Source organism: Desmodus rotundus, chromosome 9 (genome assembly GCF_022682495.2).
Source record: "Desmodus rotundus isolate HL8 chromosome 9, HLdesRot8A.1, whole genome shotgun sequence".
Lineage (NCBI taxonomy): Eukaryota > Metazoa > Chordata > Mammalia > Chiroptera > Phyllostomidae > Desmodus > Desmodus rotundus.
Genome location: NC_071395.1, coordinates 56392127 through 56415160, shown reverse-complemented (window position 1 = coordinate 56415160; position 23034 = coordinate 56392127). Strand labels below are relative to the sequence as shown.

At 51.9% G+C, this 23034-nt stretch overlaps 1 protein-coding gene across 1 annotated transcript in view; it reads right to left on the bottom strand.

The window, feature by feature from the left end:
* Positions 1-22356, bottom strand: part of MYO1F (myosin IF) — a gene marked incomplete at its 3' end in the record, with an annotated part of 30253 nt that extends 7897 nt beyond the window's left edge. The window contains 16 exon segments of the mRNA XM_053911407.1: positions 384-465; positions 3017-3102; positions 4326-4493; positions 4958-5044; positions 6341-6427; positions 6526-6606; positions 7230-7426; positions 7617-7749; positions 7986-8120; positions 8238-8369; positions 12140-12229; positions 12337-12424; positions 12848-12942; positions 13024-13113; positions 13593-13730; positions 22219-22356. Coding sequence (XP_053767382.1) covers positions 384-465; positions 3017-3102; positions 4326-4493; positions 4958-5044; positions 6341-6427; positions 6526-6606; positions 7230-7426; positions 7617-7749; positions 7986-8120; positions 8238-8369; positions 12140-12229; positions 12337-12424; positions 12848-12942; positions 13024-13113; positions 13593-13730; positions 22219-22221 — 1692 coding nt within the window.
* Between the last annotated feature and the right edge of the window lie 678 nt (positions 22357-23034).

Below are 23034 nucleotides of genomic sequence, written 5' to 3'. Positions count from 1 at the left end.
GGAATTAGTGTTTAGTGGAGCCAGATTCATTTTAACAAGATGAAAGAGTTTTGGGTATGGATGCTGGGGATGGTTGCACAGCACTGTGATGTACTTAATGCCACTGAGTTGTACTCTTAATGGTTAAGATGGTAAATTTTATGTTATGTATATTTTACCACAATTTTAAAAAAGTGGTAAATGACCAAAAGATCAAAAAAATTATTAAGATGATGGTTTACTTCTGGATTTAGGGAGTTAGGTTGCAGCCCCCTAATCCCAGAGCTGGAAGAAGGCCCTGTTGGATAGAAGGTGCCAGAGACAGGGCAGAGGTCCTGGAAAGGGGGAGATACCAACACAGGCCTCCCCCTGCCCAGCTCCTCCTTGCCGACCCTAAGGCTCACCTTGATCTTGGAGCCGGCAGTGCTGGGGCGGCCCTTCTTGTCCACATCAAGCTTCTCAGGGAAGAGCATCCGGAGGAAGGCTCTTGGCAAGGGGAGAGAAGGGGCTAGAGGTGCAGCTGGACCTTGGAGTGCCCTTTCCTAGAAGGAGGGCTATCTAGGTGCCTGAGACCCAGAGGGCATGCTGGAAAGTATCATTCTTTCTGAATGTGGAGGATGAGATGTTGAGAATTTGAAGGGTTGGTTTCATCCTTTTGGGTCTTCCATGACCACCCATGACTTGGGTAGCAAGTAAAGTAGAAAAAAGTTAAGTGAAGTAGGAAAATATTTCCCATGAAGCAGCATCTTTGGCAGCAGGGGCAGGTCCCCTTGTAGGAACTGTCTTACATGCATATGTTTGCACACAGGACACAGATGCTAGATTCTGTAGCCCTATTTTTGATGGCCAGAGATGGACGCAACCTGTGTCCGTCAACAGGGCATCAGTTAAATACTCTTTGGCTCATCATGGCTCCCTCTCCCATCTCCTCAGGGAGACCTTCCCTGATCACAGAGTGAGTGGACTGCTCCATAGGTACAGAGTGTCCATTTGGGGGGATGAAGAAGTTCTGGAACTAGATAATGGTGATGGTTGCCCAACACTTAATGCTACTGAATTGTACACTTTAAAATGGTGAAACAGTAAATTTTGTATGTATTTGATCACAATTAAAAGAGTAAAGGAAAAAAAAAGAATAGTGCCCTCTCTACTCTCTCTCCATTGAACCACTTAGTTTTTCTTCACAGATGCTGCTGGCCTGGGAGCCCCACTTTGACAACCACAGCTGTGTACCTTCCAATATGGTGGCCACTGGTTACATGTGGTTTTTAAAAAAAGATATTATTTATTTATTTTTTAGAGAGAAGGGCATGGAGGGGGGAAAGAGAGAGAGCAAGAGAGACATTGATGTGAGAGAGAAATATCAATTGATTGCCTGTCGCTTCTGCCCTGACCTGGGACTGAACCCACAACCCAAGCATGTGCCCTGACCAGGAATCAAACTGGCAACTTTTCATTTTGCAGGATGACACCCGAGCAACTGAGCCACACTGGTCAGGGCAGTATTGAGAACCTGTCTGAATTGAGATGTACTGTTCTGTTAAAATACACACTGAATTTCAAAGAAGATGCAGTGTAGAAAAAGTGAATGTAAGATAATTTCATGAATAATTTAAAAATATTGATTGCATATTGAGATGATTATATTTTGTGTATAGTGAGTTAAAGAAAACATTTAAAAAATTTACCTGTTTGCCTTTTTACTTTTTAAATATGCTTACTAGAAAATGTAGAATAATAGCACAGGTGGTGGGGATGGGGATTGACTGCAACTTGTGACAAGGCATGTTTTTGTGGGTGATGCAAATAATGGCTGTCCAAGTCTGTAGTAAAAATCATTTCTTAAGTTGGGTTCATTTCATGGTATGTCAATTATAACTAAATAAGGCTTAAAAAAATTACATGGCCCTGGCCAGGTGGCTCAGTTGATTGGAGCGTTATCTCATACACCAAAGGGTTGCAGGTTCCATCCCCGGTCATGTGTATATAAGAGGCAACTGATCCATGTCTCTCTCTCTTTCTCCCCCTTCCTTCCCCTCTCTCTAAAAATCAATATACAGATCTTTGGTGAGGATTAAAAAATATTATCTGTGTAGCTTGAATTCTGTTGGATGTGGAATGTATTGGATAGCACTGTCTAGAGCAGCGATTTTCAACAGGTGTGCTGAAAGAATTTTTAACACATGCAGTACATTACTATTTCATCATGGGCATTGACCTCTTTTCCCTTAGATTGTCAAGTAAGAAAATGACAATAGCCATCTGGTGTGAATGAATCAAAATTATACCTATTTTTTGTCAGATCAATGAAGATTTCTGTGCTGCAGAACTTTAGTAATAAGTGTATGTGTGCCACGAGAGGAAAAAGGTTGAAAATTGCTGCTCTAGACCAGTGAACCTCAAACTCTGACTTGCACATGGGTCCCAGGGGTGGGGTGGGGTGAGGATCTTGTTAAAATCCAGATTTGGGTCCCGTCTGTGTGGGGTGGGGCCTGGAAGTCTGCCCCTGGGACCATCAGACGGTGCCCATGTGGCCGGTGCAGGAACCACTGTCCCCTCTTCAGGGCTGTCTGTGCTAGATTCCATCTGCCTTGTCCCTAGTTCAGTGACTGTCTGCCCAAGCAGTGGGGTTCTCTGACTTGTTGTGTCATCCAGCTCTGCAAATTCAGATGGTGCCTGGTCCAGAGCAGAGCGTGAACAAAATTTGAGGTATAAAAGCCAAAATATGTCACCTGGCATACAGCTGTGGGCAGGGAGATAGAGCCATGTGTGTTAGTACAGAAAAAGTGCAGGGCGTGATGTGTTCTCACTGCATGGCAAGGGAAGCTGTCTGCATCGAATGTTTGGGTTTGTAGGTGGAGTGCTGGATGTGTTACTGTTGAATCAGAACCGGTCACTAGAAATACTGCCCTGGCTGCACAGCCACCCCAACAAAGTCTGTGGCTGGGAGCTCTGGGAAAGATGGGGTGGTCCCTAGGCTACCCCCATCCCCAGGGGTGGGTTCTGCCTGGATGTCCCCACACCCAGGGCCACTCACTGCTCACTGGTCTGCATCAGCTCTATGAGGTCGGTGAAGAGAACGTCTCGGTTTCTCTCACAAAAGCCGTGGACATCATAGGAGACCTGGAGGGCGGTGGCAGAGGGGGAGAGAGGGTGAGGCCAGGGCGGGTAGGGGGCTTATAGCCCAGGTGGGTGGAGGGTCCTGCTCTAGGGTAAGAAAAGGGAGACAATATCTATGGTTCAGAAGAGGGGGAAAGGGCAGCAGGCAGGGCCTGGGGTCCCCACGGGTCTGATGTTCAAGGTGACATCTGAGGGTGGGAACTGTAGTCTGGGTCAGAGGTGAGGGGAGATGGTGTTACATCCAGGCAGCCTGGATCAGAGGCCGGGGGAAGGGATGGTTATAGCCCAGATTTTGGGGGTGGGCTGCAGCCTGGGCAGGAGGTCCCTGGGGTGGGGGTTCTGCTACTTAAGTTGGAGTTAAGTCAGAGCCTCTGTGTTATGGCCAGTTGAGGGGAAGGGACGCTGTGTTGGGGGAAAGTTATGGCAGTGGCTGAAGATCCCTGGGGGACTTCAGCCAGGCTTGTGGGCTGAGTCTGCCATCCAAGGTGGGGGCTCCCTGCAGTGCTAGCTGTGGGTGTTCCCTGGCTCAGGGCACACAGGAGCCCCAGCCCACTTTAGGGGCTGGGGGCTGTAGCAAGCTCGAGGACCCCTGGAGCTGTCTACTGCCCATGTTAAAGTCAATGGGAGAGTCCCCAGTCCAGTCAGCTGGGGAGGGGGACCATGGCGAGGGTCAGGGGCTGGTGGATTTCTATAGTCATGGGGAGGGGTCTGCAGGGGACTCTAGCCCATTTTGGACGGTGGTGGCTTGTAGCATGGGTCTGGGGTCTCCAGTTGGGGTCAGAAGGTTGTGGTCTATGTCCTGGAGCAGAGGGTTAGTGGGGCTTACTGCTCGCATTGGGGTTTGGGGGTCCGCTGCCCAATTTGGGGTCATTTGGAGGGAGTTTCTCCCCTGCAAAGGGGAGCTGTCCTGTTAGTAGGGGGAGCTGTGGCCTTGATCAGGGGCCAGTGGGTTTCTGCAGCTCCGGCTGAAGGTACTGTGGAGGGCCAGGCTAGTTTCTGGGGGTCAGTGAGTGGGGGTCTGTGTTCCTGGTCAGTTAGGGTAGGACTGGAGAATGGGGTAAGTAGAGTTCTGCAGTCCTGGCTGGGGGTCCCTGGGGACTCCGTTCATTGAGAGGTTGGAGGCTGCAGCCTGGAGATCCCCGGGGTCTGTAAGGAGGTGCTTCTGGGGACCACTCAGGTGGCAGGGCATGGGGGCAGGGGAGCCAGAGGGGGTGGGCACATCATACCTTGCCAGCATAGTGGTGGATGACGAAGCCAGCACTCCAGCTATTGAAGTGCTCGTGGGTACCCACGGCTGCCTGTAGCTTCTGCAGCAGTGTCTGGTCAGCGCCATCGCCTGTGGCATGCATGGTAGCACACACATCATCCAGGACACTCATGATGCCCGGGGGGCTCTGTGGTCATGGGGAGGTGGCAGTCGCTCAGCCTGGCCCTTGCCCACCCGAATCCCATCACAGGGATCTTCACTAGGATAGGAGGGGGGGCTTCCAAACATAAGAACAAAATGCGGTAGTAGGGCCCAAATGTGTGTGTGTGGGGCTGCTGTAGAAGCTCCCTGGGGCACAGGGTGGGGTGAGAGACCCCCTAAGGGACCCATGCCTGTTCCCCTTTCTCAGACTGGGCTGTCTAGTGAGGGACCTGTTCCTGAGCAGGCTGCTGGGAGGGGTGTTTGTTGAGTGACTAAGTGAAGGGTGAGCAGGTGGGCAGAGTGAATGGGAGAGATGGCTGATGGGATGTGTCAGTTGCCCTCCTGGACAGAGGGGCCTATGGGGACCATCAACCCCTCCTGGCTCTCCCAAATCTCCTAGACTCAGCTCTGGGGCCTCCTGAATCCTCCCAAAGCTGGCCTGGCCCTCACCAGCTTGTTTTCAATGAGGTCGCAGACAACTTTGTTGTTGAAGTACTGGATGGGGGTCCAGCGGATGCCCTCCTGGACATACTCCTCCTGGGGGTGGCAAAAGAATAGGGCTGGGGTGGGTGTCTGGGCAGAGGTGTGTGTATTTTTAGAATGTATGCTCGAGGACAGGTGAAGAAAGCAAGGCTGTCGGCCACTTTCTTTCTCTTCAATCAGGAGGCGCGCAGCCTGCCCCATGGATGCAGACCCGTGGGTCTTTGTGAGACTCTGACTGGCGGGGCCGGCGCCCGTGAGGCCAAACCCAGTGACACAACTGAGAATGTCAGAGATCCAAGACGAGGAGGGCATCCCACCTGCCCAGCAGCATCTAAATTTTGCAAACAGCTGGAGGATGGCTGTACCCTGTCAGGTGACAATATCCAGACAGAGCCCACCCTGCACTTGGTGTCTCATCTGCTGGATGGCACCATTGAGCCCTCCCCCCGCCACCCTGCCCAGAAGCACAACTGTGACACAATGATCTGCAAGTACTACCCCTGCCTGCGCCCTGCACTGTCAACTGCCCGCAAGAAGAAGTGCAGCCACACCTACAGCCTATGCCCCAAGAAGAGGGTCCAATAAGGCCCCTCCATCACCTCCTTGACTTGAAGGGTGCTTTCTGCCTGAACCCTGGCCCTGGGGCTTCAATAAGTTTCCCTTTTATTGAAAAAAAGAAAATGGGGCCATGCTCCTTCCAAATTTCCTCCACAATCTCATCAGTTAGGACTGTTTACTGTAACAAAGCCTTTACCCTGTGTGGGGTAGGCTGGAAGTATCACTTCCCCAACCTGTCAAGCCTCAGCCACCAATAGACATACTGGCGACATGCTGTGGCTCCCTCAATCCTCAGTAGGTCCACCCTAAGGTCTGCTCTGCTCTGCAAAGTTGCCTGGGCCCCAGCAGAACTGAACCCCAGTGGCCCGTGGGTAACCTGCTGATTACCATACCCCATTGGGGATTTAAAAAAAAAAATCCCTCTCTCACTACCTCACTCCCTTTCTGGTCTTTGCCCTGAATCCTTGTCTGAGGCTCTGCTTCTACGGGATGGGCAGAATGAAAACATCAGGGATTTTTGTCCATCCTGTTCATGGTAGCCTCCCCAGCACTGCAGACAGTGCCTGGCACATAGTAGGTACTCAATAAGTGATTGTTGAAGGAATGGATAAAGACATTATTCCCCAGACCTTGTCAAAGCTTGAAAGGTGGAAAGCATCTTCCAATGGAAATCTCAGTAGAGAGAGATGAAAATATGGGGCTGGGGGTATACCCTGGTTGCTCAGCAACCAGCATGGTCCTGTCCCCAACCCAGTGTCCTGTGTCCCTGACCACTTGGCTGCCCCTGCCCACCTGCTCCGCCTTCAGGGTGAGTTCAATAAAGATCTGCTGTAGCTTCTCATTGACAAAGTTGATGCAGAATTGCTCAAAGCCATTTTTCTGCGGAGAGAAGAAAAGAGTGCTGCCTTCAGTGGGCTGATGTTGGAGGCTCTCGGGGCCATGGTGACAGGGTGTGCACCTGGGAGCAGAGCCCACACCTGGAAGATCTCAAAGCCGTAGATGTCAAGCACGCCAATGCTGTACTCTTCCTGGGGCTTCTGCATAGCGCGGTTGATGGCCTGTGATGTGGGTAGGGACCGGAGGTCAGTGCCAGCCCACTGGGCTCCTGGGCGCACTGCAGGCTCTGTGTGCACCCCTATCAGGCACTCATATGAGGAACCCGGGTGTTAGAGTGACAGGTTGCTGCCTTGGGAGCTGGCTCTGCCCCTTAGCGACCCTGTCCCATCTGTTATCTTTACAATGAGTGAATAATAGCAAGGATTTTATAGGGCTCTTTTTAAGAATTAAATAAGCCGATGCATGTAAAACAGTCACCCCAGTAAAGGCTGTGCACTGGGTGTTAGGTGACATTAGCCACTGCTCTGTCCTCATTTGCTACCCTGACTCACCCTGACTCATCCTGTCCATCACCTGGCCCTCTAGACAGACCTGCTCTCGGCTCCCATGCACACCCACCCTCTCCATCACTATAGCCCCTATCCCATGATGTCCAAGCCTGGGCTCCATGCCCCAGACAGAGGGAGCCCTTCTGTTTGCCACATGACCACCCTGCCCCTGCTCCGTGCGGCCCATGGCAGGGAACTGGTGAGGTTGTGATAGTCACGCCTGCCTCCCCACCCTGCCCCCCATGGCTGGTCCCAGAGCACCTCTCCCCTGCTACCCCTGCCCCTGCCACACTGGCCTCCACGAGGAAGTCAAAGAGACGGGCGTAGAGCCCCTTGGCCAGAGCATCTCGAGTGTAAGTTGCCTGCTCCACGTTCAGGGTCACGTTGATGGACTCGCTGCGCCCGCCCCAGCGGCTGTCCATCTTGCGGCTGGTCAGCTTCTCCTGTAGCCTTCCACTGTCAATGCCCAGCAGGTAGGCGGGAAAGGCCAGGACTGCAGGGCAGGAGTCGGGGGAGGGAGGGAACAGCTGTCAGGCTCTTGTCTCTTCCAGTGCCCAGTCTCTCCCTATTTTGCCCAGTGACACTGAAATTGTCCTCCTGGGTTCTCACCCTCTGGGGGCTGAATCAGGAGGAAGTGCCCACATACACGCTTGCTCCCCACTTTCCTCAGCACCCATACTCACGGTCCACGCTTTCCACTCGGGCATAGTTCCCATCTTCACAGAAGCTGATGTTCCCCAAGTGCAGGATGCCGGCTACGAGCTGCAGGACCAGCTGCTGGGCACTGGGTGGGATCCCGATGACCTGCATGGCACTCTGCGGGCACCGCAGACAGAGCCTATGCCACCATTCCAACTGCCCCCCACCCCCGTCCCCTGAGGTTGGGCTTCTGGGGTCACAGCACGGACTCAGAATCAGGCATCTGGTCTCCATTTTGCCTCTTTCCCGACCTCACTGTATGACCTTGGGCAAGTCCCTGCTTGCCTGTGGGACTCAGTGTCCTGATTTGTAACACAAGAGGATACCAGGGCTGGAGGGTGGTTGGTGCTCACCAGAGTCTCACTGAAGTCACTTCTGTCATCAGTGCCATCCACCTTGTAGGTGTCTGATTGGTTGAGGTAGTAATAATAGTCGGGGGTCATGAGCCCCAGGTTCTGCCGCTGCTCCTGGGAGGCTCCTTCCAGCAGCTGGAGGGGGAACAATGCTTGTGCACTGAACTGGCTCTGGCCTTGGGATCCTCCAGTCCTCACAGACCCTCCCTCTGCCACCTCCAGACTCCAGGTGGGGCTCCCCGTTCCTTGCACCTGGTAGTAGATGTGGAAGTTCCTTTCATTTTCATTCTGCATGACCACGCGAGATTTCTCCAGTAGGAAGTTGGAGATCTTGCCCCCATCGGGCTCCCCACCACGGCTGAATTGGATCTCAAAATACTTGCCCTGAATGTGAGAGAACCATGTAAGCCCCCCAGTGGGGCCCTGGGATGTGGGGGTAGGGGAAGGATTGGGGATGGGCCTTAGGAGCCTGGCCTCTTTCCTCCTCTTACCCATGTGACCCCATGTGACTTCAACTTGCTTTCCTCCCCCCACACCCCATTTACGCCCTGATTGTCTTTTCCACCAGCTCCTCCTCTTCAGCCCTTGCTTAAGTTATCTCCTGGGCCAGGAATGCCCTTATCTCCCTCTCTGAGGATTCCAATCCTCACTCGGGGCATCTGCCCTGTGCCTGGCACACAGAAGTATCCCATTTTATTTTTTTAAGATTTTTAATTTACTTTTAGAGAGAGAGAAAAGGAGAAAGAAAGAGGGAGAGAGAAATATCAATGTGAGAAAGAAACATCGATTGGTTGCCTCTCATATGTGCCCCAACTGGGGACCGAACACACAACCTGAGTGTGTGCCCTGACTGGGGATTGAACCTGCAAACTTTCGCCTCATGGGACAATGCCCAACCCACTGAGCTACACCAGTCAGGGCAATATCCCATTTTATTGACCAGGTCCTCAGTCCCTCTATTATAACACAGAGGCCTCCATGTCTCTATGGGGTACTACTGGTTTCAAGGGCCCCACAAGCCCTTTTTTTGGTCTCTGACACCATCTGGGTTCTTCTCTGGCTAGAGGTTGGAGGGCAGACAAGCCACATTATGTCTCCTTTCTGCTACTTCCATCCGAGAGCAATACAAATTATGTCATCACACTATGCAAACACCTGTAGTATATGACATATACTTATTCTAATGTACAGTAAGACTACATCAAATAAAATGTAATTATACATTTTGGGATTTATCCATGTTTTTGGGTGTATCAATATTTTGAAAACACATACTGTGTGATTCCATTTATATGAAGTTCTAGGACAGCTGAAACTAATCTATTGTGAAAAAAATTCAGAGGAGTGCTTGCTTCTGGAGTAGGGTGGAAGTAAAATTGACTTATTGCTCCTGGAGCCATGGTGATGTTCTATATATTGACAGGGGTTTGGGATGCACAGTGTATGCGTTTTTCACTGAATGGTCCACTTTAGAGATATGTATTTTGCAGTGTGCAAATTTTATTTTGAAAGAAATGAAAGAACTGCACATTTATAATGGACTATTATCAATGATCTGCATGCTGGAGTGTTGTGGGGGAAAGGCATGGTGTCGGCTGCTTGCTTTGCACTGCATCACATAAAAAGACAACAAGATGGGTGGACATACTGTGGAACAAGTATAGTAAAATGCTAACGATAGAATCTGGGAGAAGAGAGTTCTGGCCAAGATGGAGGCGTAGGTAGAGATCCTTCGCTTCCTTGCACAACCAAAAGGAGGATAACAACCAATCTGAAATCAATAAACAACCAACAGCGCCGGAAAATCACACTGCATGGAACTCTGACAACAAAGGAATTAAAGAAAAAATCAACCAGTACAACCAGACCAGTAAGGCGGCTGACCAGGCCAGCTAACTCAGAAAAACCACCACCACCTGGCAGACCTTGGGGGCGGGGCTGGCTGCAGAGCTGGCAGGCTATGGGGAAGCAGCAGACTTATGGGGACTCAGAGGTGGCTGTGGGCTACTGTGGTTGTGGCGGTAGGAGAAGCTCCCAGTCTCACAGGAGAGTCCACTGAAAAGGGTGATAGAGATGAGCAGGCATCTGCACTGTTCCCTCTCTGGCCCCTCCCCAACAGGCAGTGCTGCAGAGTAGCAAAGAGGGTTCCCCTGCAGGGGTGAATTCCTAAGGCCTCGCCCCCTTACAACCAATCAGCTGGGCTAAGACAAAGAAATGTGGCCCAAATGAAAGAACAGAGTAGAGCCTCAGAAAGAGAGCTAAGCAAGGAGGAGATCGCCAACCTGTCTGATGGAGAATTTAAAGCCCTGGTAATCAAAATGTTCACAGATCTGATTGAGCTTGGTTGAAAAATGAAAAAACAAATGAAGGATACCCAAAGTGAAATAAAGCAGAATGTTCAGGGAACCAACAGTGACAGGACAGGAAGGAAACCAGGACTCAAAGCAACGATTTGGAACAAAAGGGAAAAATAAACATCCACCCAGAACAAAATGAAGAAACAAGAATTTGAAAAAGTGAAGAGACTCTTACAAACCACTGGGACAACCTGAAACGTTCCAATATCCGAATTATAGGGGTGCCAGAAGGAGAAGAGGAAGACCAAGAAATTGAAAACTTGTTTGAACAAATAATGAAAGAAAACTTCCCCAATCTGGCAAAGGAAATAAACTTCCAAGAAGTCCAAGAAGTGCAGAGAGTCCCAAAGAAATTGGACCCAAAGAGGAACACACCAACACACATCAAGTTACCCAAGATTAAATATAAAGAGAGAATCCTAAAAGAAACAAGAGGAAAGGAGAGAGTTATCTACAAAGGAGTGCCCATAAGGCTAGCAGCTGATTTCTCAAAGAAACCTTGGAGGCAAGAAGGGGCTGGAAAGAAGCCTTTGAAGTCATGAAAGACAAGGACCTACATCCAAGATTACTCTATACAGCAAAGCTTTCATTTAGGTTGGAGGGGCAGATAAAGTGCTTCCCAGATAAGGTCAAGTTAAAGGAGTTCATCATCACCAAGCCCTTATATGAAATGTTAAAGGGACTTATCTAAGAAAAAGAAGATAAAAAATATGAACAGTAAAATGACAAACTCACAACTATCAACAAATGAACCTAAAAGAAAAGAAAAACAACAAAAACAAAAACTAAGCAAACAACCAGAACAGGAACAGAATCAGAGAAATGGACATCCCATGGAGGGATTACAGTGGGGAGGGGAAAGGGAGGAATAGGGGGGGAAAGGTACAAGGAAGAAGAAGCATAATTAGTAGGCATAAGGGAGATGGGGAGAGATGAAAAATGGTATAGGAAACAGAGGACTCAAAGAACTTATATGTACAGCCCATGGATGTGAACTAAGGAGGGGGGAATGCTGGAGGGTTGGGGGGACGGGGCAGAGGGGGGATACAGGGGGGAAATTGGGAGAACTGTAATAGCATAATCAATAAAAAATATTTAAAGAAAAGAATCTGGGAGAGGAGCATACAGATGTTCACTTTATTTGTCTTCCATCTTCTCTGTGTATTTGAAATTTTAATAATAAAATATTGGGGAAAATACTTAAATATAATTATATTATCAATACATATTAGAAAATAAAATATAGCTAATAATGTTTTGGGAAAAAATTATTAGCATATGGAATTTACTAAGTCATTTCTACGTGCAGGCATTGTACTGAGTGTTGAGGTCTATGAGGTAGATTTTAATATCATCCCACATTATGGAGGAGAAAACAGAGGAGACTCAGGAGGTTATATACTGTTTCTTTGTCCAAGCCACATGTCTAAATAGTGACAGAACCAGACCCTAAACCTGGATCTGGTTACCTAGTCTGTCTCCATTAGACTCAGCCTAGCACCAGACACAAAGAAGGAGCTTAAGAACCATTTCTTGAGGGGAGGGAGGACAGAAGGACTAAATAGGACTGAAACGTGACTGGGGGCACACACGGCATGGTTGCAGCCAGGGGAGTATTTCAGAAGGTGACACAAACCTGTCCCAGCTGCAACAGGGACCCTGTTTTAATGCATAGTGAGCGGGTAGTGAGAGTCCCGTCCAGGAGCAGGTATTTCCTGTAATCTTGGGCATGCAGGTAGAGGAGGGTGTGTGTGTGTGGGGGGCGTGGTTGCACCTAAAGCAGGGTTGCGGACTCACAAAGCGACTGGAATTGTTGTTGCGCACGGTCTTGGCGTTGCCGAAGGCCTCGAGCAGTGGGTTTGATTGCAGGATGATGTCCTTCACGTGCTGGGGGTGGCAGGAGGGTCCGGGGGAGAGGTCAGGTTGAGGCAGGTGCAGAGGGATAAAACACCGAGGAGTGGGAGGAAACGCGGCCTTCTTTCTGTTTGCCTCACCTGGACCTTCTCGCCCCCACCAGACACTTTGGAGATGTAGCCCATGATGTATTTGGCGGCCACCGTCTTTCCGGCTCCACTTTCTCCACTGGGGTTGGAGGAGGCAAGGAGGGATCAGTGGCCAGGGGTAGGGAGAGGGGGAAGTGCCCTTTTTAGTCCCTGATCCATCCTTCCTTCCTTCCTTCTTTCCTCCCTCCCTCCCTTCCTTCCTTCCTTCCGTTCCTACTGTGTTCGAGGGGCTAGTCCGGGCACTGGGGGTACAATGGTGAACAAGACTGATACAAGTCCCTTCCCTGTTGGAGCTGACATTTAGAGAGGACAGATGGACAATAACAGAATGAATAAATAAAATATATCATGGGTCATAGGGTGACCAGGAAAGGAAAGCCGGGCTAGGGACAGAGAGGGACGGCAAGCCTCTGTCTGGATCAGGGTTCCAAGCCGATCTTTCTGGGGCAGTGATACTGTTTGGGCAGGGCCTGGGTGGGAGGGTCTGAGGCCCCTGTCTTACCTGATGATGACGCACTGGTTCTCACAGTCGATGAGCATGTTCCGGTACATGTTGTCGGTGAGGGCATAGATGTGCGGGGGATTCTCGTACTGGGCCTGCCGGGGAGGGCAGGTCTCAGCCTAAGGCTAGGGGCCAGGGTCCTGGGGACCGTGCCTCCCACCCAGTCCTGTGCTCACCGCGCCCTGGTAGAGCTCGATCTCACGGTCCGTGAAGTAGGGCATCTGCTTGAAGGGATTTACAGAGATGAGCACGGAGCCAATGTAGGTCTGGGGGGTGGTTAAGGGCCATGCAGTGTCCTGGCATACTTTGTCCTTTATGAGCCCTGTGCCCTCAGCCTGATGCCTCCCGCCCCAAGACCTCCTGGAACGAACCCCATTGCTAAGAGGAAGAGATGGAGATACTCAGATGTGTCCTGGGTCCCTTAGGAAAACCAGGGTTAGGCCCAGAATGGAGGAAATGGGTATGTCGTGGCTGAGCTACCCCCGGGCAGAAGAAGTGAGGGGCACAGCCACCCTCCAGTAGAGCCCTACTGTCACTCCATCTGTCCCCTGTGCTACCACCCAATGCTCTCGCTGCCCTAGCCCCCTCCATTCATTTGCTCAGGCATCTGAGTGTCCCTTCTGTTCCAAAGTCCCTCTGCTACCCTTCCCGGCATTCATCCACCCACTACCCCTCCATCCCTCGGCCAGCCCTTCTTGTGTCTCTTGGCCCTTCATTGGCCTGCCCTGCCCACAACCCAGGGTACAAAAATGTAGTCATCCATGAAGCGCTTTCGGAGGTTGCCCACAATGGAGTCCTCGGTGATCTGAGGCAGCAGCACCATGTCATCCACACCGCTCTGTTTCACGTTGTGGCTCTGCCAGTGGAAGCGCTCCTTGCTGCCCTGGGGGTGGGAGCAGGGTGGTGGGCATGGGCACTTGGAAGCAAGCACTTGGGAAGCCGGGTGGAGCCTCAGCGCCCTGGCCTGGCTCACCTCCACCCCCCATAGCAGAGAGAGAGAGGTGGGCAAGGTCCAGTCCAGGCTCCCTGCCCCCAGGAGGAGGCCAGACAGCATGACAGTGCCTCCCTCCTGCTTCCCTTCCTGCCTCCATGCTCTTCACTCCCCTACCCCCTTCTCATGCTCAAGCCCAGGTGTTCTTGGCTTGACGCCTGGGAGTGAGGAGTGGGAATCAGGAGTCCTTGACTCCTCCGAGGCATGTGACCTGCTGTCCACCCCTTCTATCTAGAAATGGACTCCTTCCTCTCCTGCTCCTCTCTCATGGTCATGCATGCTAACCTGGTCCTCTAAGATCCTCTCAGAGCCACATGCTCAGCTGTGACCTCTATTCCCTGTGCCATGTCATGACCTTTATTCTCAGCTCCCACAGCCTTCCTGCTGCCCCTGCCCCGTCTTCTCCATCCTCAGAGAACCTCTGCCCTGCCCTGTGCCGGTTCCAGCACCTTCCCATGCTCCCACTTTCCCTTCTTACTTCCTCCCTCAGGTGTTCAACAGTTGACACCCTCCTTAGGGCTCAAGGAAGAGACTCAGACACAGGTTCCTCCCCAAAACTCCTCCTCCAGGAAGCCTTCCTGGAATATTTTCTGCTTTTAGCCCCACTGAACTCATCCAGTGCCTTAAACACTTAAACTCATTGGCTCTCCCAGCCCACTCTGCCTCTGGTCAGAACACCCCTGCCATGGGAAAGTGTGAGAGGCAGAAGAGTGGTGATGGCTGCTTATGCTCAGCTAACACATTCCCCTCCAGGGAGCCTCTTTCCCCAGACCAGGGGCCCCTGGACGGACTGAGTCCTTTCTCGGCCCCAGCAAGGAAGACATATTGAATAAACAAGGGGACAGGGTGAAGAAAAAACCCCAACTTCCGAGGAAGACCCCCAAGGGCAAGGGATGCTGAGAAACAAAGTCAGGTCTTCAAAGGTGACCATCACTTGCCGGACAGATTCCAGGGAACAGAAACAGGCATGCTGGGCAGAGGGGACGCTGGTAGGTGTCAAGCAGGAGGGCCAGTATGGGCAGCTGTAGGGCAGAGGTTAATGAGAAGCCAGCCTCCCCTGGAGGTACTGGGGAGCCACAGAAAGTTCCTGAGCAGGAGAGGTGCACGGTCAGCATGTAGATACACTGACAGCCAGGGGGTGTTTGTCAAGGAATGTCCACAGATGTTAAACATGTCCAGCTTCTGGTGTGGGCAGGTCTAGATTCTGATCCCTGCTAGGTGGCCCAACACTGCCATGAGCCTCTGTGGCCTCATCCGTAAAATGGAAGAAATGACTCACTTCCCAGGGCTGATGTGAGGATGAATTGCTCTGGGGAGCAAAGTGGGGCAGGCAGCTGATGTTCTTCCAAGTGATTGTGAGGATGCACCTGGGCAGAGGGGCACGTGACAGAACCAACATTCACTAAGCGCCTACCATGTGCCTGATGTTGGGCAGGGGGTGTCACCAATATTAGCAGCAATCTTTATAGCAATGCCATGGGGTGTAGGCAGGGAGGAAACTGAGGCTTGGGGAGTGGCTTGACACTTGACTTAGGACACAGCTAAATTGTTTCCAAGGGTATGGGGTTCGAGTCTGGGTCCATCTGACAGCAAAGCCCAGGCTCTTTCATCAACACCCACAAGTGGCTGGGACCCATGGGGTGTTTGGGCTGAGACTGAAAGTTGAGAAGGGTTTTGATGCTGAGCAGGAAGGGGTGCACCACAGAGTGAACTATTCGGTGATGCTGCAGAAGTGTGACTGAGGCAGGGACAGACCACGGGGGGGTGGGGAGTGTGGGGCTCGAACTCCTCGAATATCTCCCAGCCTGGGCAGTAAGAGTGGGTTTCTCATCCAGCAGGTCTGATCTCCTCTCTTGGGGCTTTCCTCCTGTCTGCTGCTTCTGTCACCGTCCCATTCACCCATTCTGCAAAGCATTCTTGAGCACCTCCTATGTTGCCAGGAATTTAGATCTTTGGAGAGAACTCCTTTTCAAAAAAATTATATTTTAATCTTCACTTGAGGATTGCTTTCAGAGAGAGAAAAACATCGATTGGTTGGTTGCCTCTTGTACATGCCCATACTAGGGATCAAACCCACAACCTCTCAGTTATGGGAGACACTCCAACCAACTGAGCCACACCAGCTAGGGCTTTGGGAAGAACTCTCAGTTCTTTACTAAATTGCCTCTAAGCCTTTGTAGATACTGAGACCACTGCTCACAACACTCTTCCTGCCTGGTGAATGGCCATCTGTCCTTTAAGACTTGGCTCAGGGGATGCCTCCTCCAAGAACTTCCTGAACCCAGGCCAGTCAGGTGCTCCCTTGGGACCCCCACAGCCCACTGGGCTTCCTTCACCATTGCCCCATCCATGTTTTGGACACTCTCCATATTAGCCTCATCTTCTGGTTTGCAAGCTCCTGAGGTGAGGGGCTCCTGCCATGCCTGGCTCAAGAAGGTATCAGGGCTCATTTGAATGAATGAGTGACAGAGGGAGGGAGTGCATGAATGAATGGAGGAGGCCATCCAGAGCAAGGTCCTGAAGAGCCTTTCATGCTAAGCAAAGCAACTGGGACTTGATTGTCTGTGGCTTGGAGACCTCTCAGCAGGGCCATATTGCCTCTGGGGACATGAGGAAGGGCAGGAGCATTTTTGGTTGTCAGGGGGATGGAGACATGCCTGGCATTTTAAGGGAGCTGTAGGTGCTAGATTTACATTCAGATCATCATCCCACCTGCAGCTCCTCACCCACCCAGCAGGTGTCCATGTAAGTGACACACCTGTTTATGATCAGTCCTTGGAACCTAGAACCAAATTCGATTTTACCTATAAACAGAAAATGTTTTGCTGAGATTTTGTTTTGTTCTGATGATTTTTTTTGGAATTTGTTCAGTGTTTACTAAGAATTGTTCAGCATTTGGAAGCTCCTGCTGCTCGTGGTGGGGTTTGGTAGTGTGTGGAGATGCCCGTGGGTGGGTGCAAGCACCTGGTGGCTCCGGTGGGCCTTGTCAGTCCACTGTCCTGAGCAGTTCGTCTTTATGCACACGGTTCACTGGAAGTGACTTTCTCCAGGGTATTCCAAGGGATTACTGTAATGATTTCTGAAACAATGGTAGTCAGTGTGTCTTATTGTGAATTTCATTTCAGGGCTTCAAGGAGCCTGTCAGGATGGGGTGGCCTGCAGGTGACAAGAGCTGGTTGGGAGAAACAGGGAGCCGTTGATGGCACCACAAGCTACTGAAGAGCATTCTTGCTCCCTGGAGACCAAGAGGGACCCCATGGAGATCATTGGTGACCTCAGGATCATCAGTCAGGTTGGGAGGCCGGGAGGGGTAGAGGATGCTTTGGGACAGTCTGGCTGAGAAGGGGACAAGGGAAAGGGGAGAGATAGGGTCAGGAGAACATGTTTCCTATTTGTGAGATAGGGAGAACAGAGTGTGTTGGTGGTCCTGGTGGGGCAGGAGTGGCCGTGGGTGTGGATGCAGGTAGGTAGGAGCTACTGGGGGGACAGGAAGTGGATTCTCTCTCTGAAGACCTCAAGAGGTGGGGCCTTGGGTAGTAACTATGGTAACCGACAACAATAGCAAGGAAAGTTAACACCCCATGGGGTACTTATTCTGTGTCAGACTCTGGTTAAGGTTTTTCCCTGAATTACCTCATTTAATTCTCTCAACATATGCTAAGGTTGAGAGAACATATGATTAGGTCCACTTTGAGGAAGAGAAAACCATGGCCCAGAGAGGTCGGGTATAACCCCCCAAGGTCGTACAGCAGGAAGGGAGGACTTGGGTGAGGATGAGCAAGGCCTTTCGTTCCCTAGCCTGGTTTGGGTCAGAAGTGGTGGAGGGAGTCCTTTGGGCAAGATGAGGATGGGGCAGGGACAAGATTGGTCCTGTTCAGGGTTTCCCCTTTGGGGTCAGCCTGGTTTCCACGCCCTTGGGCCCCTCAGACAGAGCTGACCTTCAAGGCCACTTCCTTTCTTGGAGGTCAGAGTCTGCAGGGCTGGCTGTGTCTGGCTGCCTCTCCCGACTCTGAAGACTTGGTTCCTCTTCCTGTCCCTCCCCACTTCCCCTACTTGGCTGAGTGGCCCTTGGCCTCTTTCAGCCCCTACCATCTCTCCCTGAGTCCTGCCCCAGGCAACTGGACCCCCAGATCCACTCCTGGCTCCATGTAATCACAAGACATATGGGCTGTGAGCGGTAGAGGGAGAGAGGGTTTTGCTCAAGTGGGCACAGTGGGTGGGAGGACACTGAAGACTTTTTGGCATAGGGCCAGCTGGGTGTGAGGCCTGGCTTGACAGTTGACTCCAGGAGGCCACTGACTTCTCCAAGCCTCAGTTTCCCCATATGTAAAATGAATTTCATAATAAACTTCTGGCATGGGTTCACATGAGAGGAGCCAGTGAGCTAACGCAGAGAACTGAGGTACTGGGTGTGTCAGGAAGAGCAGTGGGCAGCCCCCGAGCATGGAGTGGATATGTCCGTCTTTGGCCACAGATATTTATGGAATGACTGACTGAATGAATGAGGTACCATAGGGATGACACTGCCCCCTCCCCTGTGTGTCATGGGTGTCCCTCCCTCTGAGGCCCTCAAGTCTCCATGGGTCAAGTTGAAACTGTTTGTTCCTAAGTCCCTTCTTTGGAATGTGGGCGTGCAACAAAGAGGTTGTGGTCACAGTTGACCATAAGCCAAGCATGACTCAACCTGCTGAGGCTCTTGTGAAAGACACTCAGGGCTGGAGGTGGCCAGAGTGGGAAGGGGAAGGTAGCTTCTTATTTCAGCTCTTTAGAGAGGTGCTCTTGACTAAAGGCATGGGTGTGTGTGTGTGGGGGGGGCTTCCCCGGTGCCAGAGGAGGGTGGGGCTGTTTGTGACCAGGGGAGGGCTCCTGCAGGGCTGGGCAAGGGAGCCCTGCAGGGGACACACTCCCTGAGCCCCTGATGTGTGTGTGTGGAGGTAGGTGGGACCAGGCCTAGGGGAACTCAGAGTGTCCCAAGCAGGCAAAGTGAGTTGCCCAAGACTGTGGGAGACTGTGGGTCCCCAGCAGTTGGTAGTAAGGAGAGATGGGGTGATCAGTAAGGGCTTCCTGGGGAAGGTGGGTCTTACAACATGAACTTCCCAGATGGAGTTGGTGGTGGCCGCAGGAGCCATGGGCCAGGAAGTCCTTGGGTGTATGTGGGACACCAGGATCCTAGCTTCAGAAAAACAGAGAGTCCAGGTCCAATTGAGGCCGGAATGGGTGGCCCCGGGCGTGTGGGGGTCTGCATACCCTCCTGAGTGGTCTCTCATTTGTAAGAGGAGGTTGTATGTCAAGGTGGCTGTTAAAAGTGTGACCTTGGGGGATTACTGAGTTGAAATCCTATGCACTTTTGGGTTATAGGACAGCTGGCCTAACCTCCTTGCCTCAGATTCAACAAGGTGAAGCGTGTAAAGAGGTAATGCTAGCTTTCCTCACTGTTGCCAGCCACAGTGGCAGCTGGGTTGGTCCTCAGATGCAGGGCGTGGAGCCAGGAGGAAGGGCTGGATGAGAGAGATTTTGCAACTTGCCCCAACTGCTCTGGCCTCCCTGGGTGGTGATGAGCAGAGCCCCAGGCTGGAGAGAGCAACAAAACAGCCACTTCCTTCCTTGCTAGGGTCCTGCAAGCTGTGGTTGCCAGCCAAGGAGGAGGTGTGAAGCTGTTGTGGCTGCTGAAGACAGCCCCTAGCCCCTGGCCTTGCCAAGTGTGCCCTCTGTCTTGGTCCTGCCCTGCCCCAGCTCAGTGGGGTTCTGGGGCCACACCCTGCATTCGTACACTGTGCAGACAACATTATCATCTCCAAAGGCTCCCAGGGTCTCCCCCTCCTTTTTGTCTTAGCCAGAGGCCATTCTCCAACCTGTGGGGACCCTTGTCCTTCTGGAGTATTTCCTCCTAATTCCCTCTCAGCCCCCAGCCTTCCCATGGCCACTGCCCCTGGATCTAGCAGCCACACCACTGGTCTCTCAGCTTCATATCTGTATTTTAAAAACCACCACCATCACCCTCATGTTGCCACCATCACCACCCAAGGACAACAAATTGCATCCCTTGTTCCCATCCCCCACCACCAAAGTCAAACACACTGCTAATAACCTCAGTGACAGCACCATCAGCCAACATCAAACAGAAACAGCACCAGTATCCTCCCATCACATTCCACCAACACCATCCACCCTCACCAGCACCAGCGACCCACCATAACTAACTACCATCAACAGCCACCATCAGGATCACACTAGCCTTCAGCAACCACACACAGCCAGCTTCCACAGAAGCAGCAGTTGGCACTACCCCAATCAAAAACCAGCTGTGCCTCACCATGGCTCCCGGGATTGCCACCACCAACAAAAAATGAATGCTCAACAGCAAACACTACCAAGGTCACCCAACTCTGAATAACAGTGACCACAAGCTGCCATCATTCCACGGATCCGGCCTCCAGCCGAAAGCACCGACCAGCATCCACCAGTGTTCCCCACTAGCTGGCACCCAGACAGCCATCCGCACTGCCCACACGCTCACAGAACCACGAGACCACTGGCTTACAGCGACCAGCAGCAGCCTCATTGCCACCACTGGCACCGGGAACCCAATGGCTGTCTTTCAACAGCAACTCCTCTCCAACAAGGAGAATGTGGCCTCCGCCCACGGCCTTCACTGACTCCAGCCCAGAGTGTCGCCCTTGGTGGCGGTGATGGTGCATGTTCCGTCTCTGTGAAGTGCTTTATGAACATTGTTCCTAAAGTTCCTGGAACTTTGAACACTCTCCCTGGCACTGTCACCCCTCCAGACAGATGTCAGAGGTATTGGCCTCATGGGTGGCTTCCACTCTGCTTTTCGTCCGTGGTCCTCTGGGGTTTCTCCCTCCCAGACCCCATCAGCCAAGCACATGCTGACTAAGCATATTTCACACAGCTTCCTTGGGAGGGGTTGCTTTTCTCTCAAGTAGAATATCATTTCCTGTGTTCTTTTGATCAAAGCCTGCCCACCTAAGGTCCTGGGTCTTCCTGGCTTGGCTTCTTCTCAGAAGAATTTCTTTCCCAAGCCCAGAGCTCTAGCTGATGGCTTAGTTATAATTTATGCAGATGATCCTTGGCTAATGTGCCCAGTCTGTCATCAGCTTTCTGAAATAAGGTGTTCTGAGACAAATACTATCTTGCCTCTTGGTCTGCCTTCCTGACTCCACCTTGGGCAGCTGTTTGCTGCAACAGCAAGAAGCCCCAGTTGTCACCATGAACTCTGTGACTGTTCTGGCCACACGCTCTCAGTGACAGAATGACAAAAAATGAAAGCCGAAGTGGTTGCAGATGCATGGAGCTGTGGGGGTGACTTTTGTCACCAGCCCAAGTGCTCTCTTGGTGTATTATGATGCTATTGGGTTTAAGTCCATGACCATGACAGGCCCCCACTCTGTCACTGTTACATCCCAGCCTCACCAGGCAGTGACGCCTTTGGCCACAGTATCTCCCCACTGTCCTGGCAGGGAAGGGTACCTGTGGTGGTGTGAGCCCTGTGACTTGCCATCTTCTGTGATTGCCACAGCCAGAACTCCCGTCATCCGCACTGGCTGTCACTACACTGTCACCACCCCTCCCCCACCCCCAGGTTGACACGGCTTCCTTTCCTGGGTGTGGACTCAGAGTGGCTGAACCCACAGACCCTCTGAAGTTCCAACTGAGAGGTTCCCAAAACACCTTCCACATCTTGATTGACTTCCAAATACGACATATGTGGGAATTGAGGTCCAGAGAGGGGAAGTGACCTGCCCAAGACTGCATGGGGAGATAAGGGACCAGGCTGAGCTAGAAATCAAGTTTCCTATGCCCTAAGGAAGGGGTATGTCCCTGTCCTTGCAGACACTGTGCGATCCCTCAGGGCCACCTTCTGTCCTTCAGTTACTGCTCCATTTAAAAAAAAAATCCTCACTTGAGGATATGTTTATTGATTTTAGAGAGGAAGGGAGAGAGAGAAACATTGATGTGAGAGAAAGAAACATCAATCAGTTGACTCCTGTACACAGCCTGACCAGGGATTGAACCTGCAACCCAGGTATGCATGTGCCCTAACCAGGGATCCTACTGGCAAACATTTGGTGTATGGGCAATGCTCCAACCAGCTGAGCCACCCAGCCAGGGCTATGCTCCATTCTTGGCCCCCATCATTATTCTGGCATCCTGTCCACCATTAGATGGACAGGATGCACCATTAGATGGGAGTTTGGTCCTGGTGAGGGATGCTGGGGGCACCTGAATGGAGGGACCCCTAAAGGGCCTGCCACGCCCCTCCCCATGTCTCTACTTTGTGATGGTGGCCTCCAGGACACCTCCACTTGGCTGGTACCCCCCGACCCCTGCACCTCAGGGCCCACACCCTTGAAGGACTTACCATGGCAGGGGTGGTGTCTGGATTTCTGGGGGTGCCTGAATGGGTTGTGGGAGGGGTGAAGGCTCAGAGGGCTCCAGGGGGTGGTTCAGGCATGGCCCTGCTCCTTCTCCTTCACCAGACTCCCAGCCCTAGTTCCTCTTACAACAGACCCCTCTCACTTCCTTTGGTGGGAGGGGCCCGTGGCTACAGGGGAGGGAAGCTGGGCCCAGGGGGCGGGGAGGGAGCTCCTGCAGCTAGCAGAGCTGAGGGAGCTGGCTATTTGGGGCTCTGAGCCTGAAGGGAGAGGTCAAGGATTGATGGCAGCTGCTGCCAGACCCCAGAAGTCCCCTTCTCCAACTCCTTGGTGACAGGGGCTGCAGCAAGGAGCATGCAGGTCAGCTGGCTGCAGGACTGACTGCTCTGTTCAGGGTGACCCCAGGAAGCATTTGGGCTGCCCAGGTCTCTACAAAACCACTTCAGACATGTGTCTTCTCTGGGCATCCCTGAACAAACACCTGCTTCCAGCACAGCCTCAGTTGGTCCTTCCTTCAGAACAGTTTTTGTAAGTAGGTGTGTATGTGTCAGGGGAAGGCAACGGGAGTGGAGGGACCAGGAGCCAGGTACTCCTGCCAGGTCCCACACTTTGCAGGTCAGCTCTGGATTTAATGACCCCCAGCTCTGCTACTTGCAGGGTTGCCCCATTTTCTCATAAAACAGGTGCATGAGCCCCCCCAACCCCCCAGCATCTGATACACGCTGGATTGATCAAGTATGAACTCATGGCCTGAACTTTGGGAGATCAGCAGGCCATGTACTGGTCTCCTCCAGATATTTGAA